The sequence below is a fragment of the Geospiza fortis genome, unplaced genomic scaffold (genome assembly GCF_000277835.1).
Source record: "Geospiza fortis unplaced genomic scaffold, GeoFor_1.0 scaffold393, whole genome shotgun sequence".
Lineage (NCBI taxonomy): Eukaryota > Metazoa > Chordata > Aves > Passeriformes > Thraupidae > Geospiza > Geospiza fortis.
The window spans coordinates 70,179-74,969 of NW_005054738.1; the positions used below are offsets into that span (position 1 = coordinate 70,179).

Here is a 4,791-nt window from a genome sequence, read left to right on the forward strand (position 1 = left end):
TCTGCTGGTGAGGAGAGAGGGATTTTCATCCCAGAAAAGCTTTGAACAAAGCCCAAGTGGAGCTCTGTGGGAAGGGTTGGTTAAGGAGCACTCAGGATATTCCACGATTCCATGACTTGGGGAGCGGAGAACAAATCATTGCACACAAACCCCAGGAGAATTCACCCGAATCCCACTGAGCAGAGGCTGGGGAGCTTCTCCTCGGGGCTGTGAGCAGAGGTTTCAACCCTTGGGAAACTCCTGAAGTTATCAAGGTGCTGCCTTCAGCCTCAGGGAGGAGGGAGGGAAGCCAGGCCCACCAAAACCCTTCAGATCCCAGATTTTCCAGGGGAAAAAACCCCAGGAGGTTCCTACTGCAAATACTGAAGTGATGAGCTGCCCAGCTCCTCTGACTGGGTTTGTGTCGGGGTGAGCAGACTGGCTCAGGTGGGAGTAGCTGTTTGATCCTGGAGCCATTTCTTTGTCAAGCCACAAAGGCCTCAAAAAGGCAGCAGGTCCGTCTCACTGATCCCAAATTTCTCCTCTCTCCATCAGCAAAATGCATTAAATTCTGCTTTCCCAGCCAGAGCAGGAACTGGGAGGAGGAGTTACAGCAATTCCTATATAAAAGCCACTGTGAGGAATGAACAAGAGCAGGGACTCAACTTTAGATTTGTTTCATTTCCGAACATAAATTGTGCTGTCAGCTCCAGAGGCCGAGTTACAGTCAGGAATAAACCCCTGGCAGTGGGACAACGATGAGCTCACTTGTTTTCTTTTGAGCAAGATCCATCTGCAAATCATTTCACCTCCCAGCACTGTGCAGGGGCAGAGCTGGGCACTGGGATGGGGGCATGTGGGAAGGGGCAGCCTTGGCCAGCAGAAACCTGATCCCAGCTTTTCCCCTGGCTGTGGAGGAGGAGTGGGGAAGGATCTGCTCCAGGGAGAAGGGGATTCTCAAATTAAAGGGAGGAATGAGGAGAAAGGACTTTTCTGCAGCTTCACATTCACGGGGAGAGGGGGTTTAGTTCAGGATGAGCTTTTCCCTCTCCAGAACAAACCCTGTGGGACAAGCATCCCCTGGCCCAGGTGAGAAGGTGCCACTGGTCATCATCCCAGTGCCTTGACCACAAAGCCAAGGTGGTTCCCAGCCCAGAACTGGGAGCTTTCCCAGTAACACCAGCTGAACACGATGCACCCGCCCATAACACAGAGGGAAGCAGCCCAAGGAAGAATTCAGCTTTTAAACGCTGCTGACAAACAAAACTGTGCAGCTGCCAAAGCTTTACAAGCCTCTCCCATCCAATAAAATGCCATCTCCATTTTTTTTTTCCAACCTGGGATAATGTTCAGCGTGTTTTCCAAAATATTTGTGGGTGCTGGAGCCCAGCAAGGCCGAAAACAAGGAAAGGGAGGGAGGTCTTGGGGCACTGAGGCTCTTCAGCAGCGGAGGTCTCCTGGGCTGGGATTTGGGAGCTCTTCATATTCCTAATTCCAGCTCAGTTCAGTGGGATTTTCAGCAGTGCTGAGTTGCTGCTGAACAACCTTCTGTCAGTCTTTCCACTTCCATGTGTCCCAGAGACAGGACAGCTCCTGAGCACACTTTTATTTAAGGCAGATGGCTCCAGATGCTGCAGTTATTGCTTTTCTTGGAAAGGCCACAACTGGAAGCAGGAAAAATCTACTTTGTCTGTCTGGAGGTAATTTATTCCCTGCTCCTGCTGGGGATGGGAATCTCAGGGATGGATTTGAAATGTGCTGCACTGGTGGAAGCAAACCCTCCTGAAACTGGTGTCCAGGGCAACGAATTCCCTGCTCATCTCCCTGAATTCCAGTGGGTTCTTTATTCCTGACTTTCCCCGTGTGGCTTTGGGCTATTCCAAGCCAAGGATCTCTCCAGCAGATCAGGAGAAATGAAAGAAATGAATCATGGGCAGGCTGATGCAGAGGGAATGTTCAGAAATAGCAGTTCCACAGGCCAGAAGGAGCAGGCAGGAAAACCTCAGCTCCTGCCTGGGGCCTTCAGCCCTCCCCTGGAGCAGCCGCTGCTTCCCCGCTCCCCAGGTCACAGAGCAGCAAAGGAACCAGACAGAATTTCATTTAAACTCTTTTACATCTGCCTCAGGGTGTTTTTCCTGTGGAACAGTGTGGGAAGAGCCCAGTCTGGGATGAGGCTTGGTGACAAAAAGCAAACAGAAGCAACGACAACAAAAAGCGTCCAGAGCTCCTGGCTCCCAAGGAACAGGAAACACGGCCTTTCTGCTTGCAGCTCTGGAAAACACAATGTTCTCCCTATAAATCACTGCTTTCCTCCTTCATTTTAAAGGAATCTGCACAGGTAGGGAGGAAAAGCAGCACTAAGATCACAGAGAACCCTTTTCCCAGCACCTACTGGGATGCACAGACAGGAATTGCACTCAGGGCGAGAAGGAGGAACCTGGACACAAGGAAGCACAAAAATGCTCATTTTTTTCCAACTTTTTTGGAGCTTCCAGCACATCCAGAACTGATCCCACTTCTGGATTTCTGCACAGTGATAGGGTGAGCATTTGGAGACTTTACATTATGGAATGACAGGACACAGGGAATGGCTTCAAACTGACAGAGGGCAGGGTGAGCTGGGATATGGAGGAGGAATTCCTGCCTGGGAGGGTGGGGAGGGGCTGGGATGGAATTCCCAGAGAAGCTGTGGCTGCCCCTGGATCCCTGGAAGTGCCAGGCTGGAGCAACGTGGTCTCATGGAAGGCGGCCCTGCCATGGCAGGGGTGGGACTGGATGGGCTGCAAGTCCCCTCCAACCCAAACCATTCCATGATTTTCTCACAGCTGATGGATTTACTGGCACAGTGGGAGCAGTTTGGTGCCATCCCTGCCCTGCCCACCACAGAGCCCATCCCTGCTGGAGGAAATTATCAACCTCAAGCTGGTGTTATAAAATACCAATATTTTTTGGGCCAAGTGTCCCATCTCCCGTTCCAGGCCCTGTCAAACACTGACACTCATCAAGGTCTGCATCCCATGGATGAGGATCAAAGGCCTCCCCTGCCTGCACCAGGAAACGCTGGACATTCCAAACATTCGCACAAATGAAAAATCCCATCTGGAGGAACGAAGCAGCCGGAGCTGCTCCTCTCCCAGGGTCCCAGGTGCCACCTGCCCTGGGAACAAGGCCCCGAGTGTTCCAGGGAATGGCTGTGGCTCCACCCAGCCCTGCCCTTACTTGTAGACGTTGGTGTTGTATTTCCTCTCGCTGGGGAAGCCAAACATCCCGCAGACCACGCGGGAATTCTTCATGGTCCAGTGCCTGTCACAGATCTGCTTCCAGGTGCCCTCGTCCTTCACCTCCACATAGCCCTCGGTGACAGGGACCCGCTTGCGGTAGGTGGCCAGGATGGCGCGGATCCGGATGTCCTCCACCTGGATGTTCATGTTCTGCGGGGGGAAAATAAACGGGAATGATGCTGGATTGGAGGGAAATGGGCTGTGAGCTTCCAGGTGGGATCGCAGCCCAATCGTGGTCAAGTTCTGTGGGTGGAAAATAAACAGGAATGATGCTGGATTGGTGTGGTGGTGTTTGAGGGACCCCAGGATGAGGGAAGAGATGAGAATCTTGACTCCGTGTTTTGTTGCATTGCGATTTCAGGGTTTACCCTAGAATTTCGGATCCCTCCCTGAAGATTCCCTCCCCAGGTGTGTCAGTCACCTCTCCTTCCCCCTCCCAGCACTGTCTGTCAATCCTGAGTGATTGGCAGATCCAAAGGATGCCCTCTACCCCTGGGGGGCATTGGGCCATCCAGGTGTCCTTTGTCCCTTTGTCCCTCCCCTCCTGTCCCTGCTTGGTGGCTTCCTGCCCCTTCCCTGCCCCTCTCCCGGGGTTCAAAGGAGCAGCAGCCACGGGCTCAGGGAGTTCTGTTGGAGCTGGTGCTGCATTCAGAGGCCTGTGGGCCAGAATAAAGCTCTGGATCCAAACCCTCCATCAGAACCGACTCCTTTCCTTCACCATCGCCTTAAAGCTTCTGCACAGAGGGAAACCTGAGGAGCAGCCCCTGGTATGGGGGGAAGCTCCATCCCAGCACCACCAGAGCTCCTGCAGGCCTGGACTTGTCTGCAGTGCCCAGAGCAGCACCCAGCCAGCCCAAAGTGTCTGTGGGGTGAAACACCACACACCCATAGAGCCCAAAGTGTCTGTGGGGTGAAACACCACACACCCATAGAGCCCAAAGTGTCTGTGGGGTGAAACACCACACACCCATAGAGCCCAAAGTGTCTGTGGGGTGAAACACCACAGTGCTGCTGTTTGGTTCAGCACCAAGGGCCAGACAAGCTCAGGCACGTCCTGTCTGGCTGTATTGGTAATTATTCCAATAAAGTTTCAGAAGGCTGATCTATTTTTTTATGATATATATTATATTAAAAGAAAATGTTATACTCAAACTATACTAAACAAAAAGCAAGGAGACATCAGAAAGCTAGAAAGGAATGAATAATAAAATCTTGTGGCTGACCAGAGTCTGACACAGCTGGCTGTCATTGGCCATTAATTAAAAACAATTCACATGCAGCCAATCAAAGGTGCACCTGTTGGTAAGCAACCTCCAGACCACATTCCACAGCCATCAGATAGTTATTGTTTACGGTTCATTTCTGAGGCCTCTCAGCTTCTCAGGAGAAAAATCCTAGCGAAAGGATTTTCATAAAATATGTCAGTGAGAGATTGGAGGGAAATGAGCCGTGAGCTTCCAGGTGGGATCACAGCCCAGTCATGGTCGAGTTCTGTGCGTGGAAAATAAACAGGAGTGATGGTGGATTGGAG

At 51.8% G+C, this 4,791-nt stretch overlaps 1 protein-coding gene across 1 annotated transcript in view; it reads right to left on the bottom strand.

Moving 5' to 3' along the window:
- LOXL2 (lysyl oxidase like 2) overlaps positions 1-4,791 on the bottom strand; it is a 79,233-nt gene that overhangs the window by 31,679 nt on the left and 42,763 nt on the right. The window contains exon 4 of the mRNA XM_031065332.1: positions 3,199-3,410. Within this exon, the coding sequence (XP_030921192.1) occupies positions 3,199-3,410 (212 nt within the window). The remainder of the gene's footprint in view (positions 1-3,198; positions 3,411-4,791) is intronic.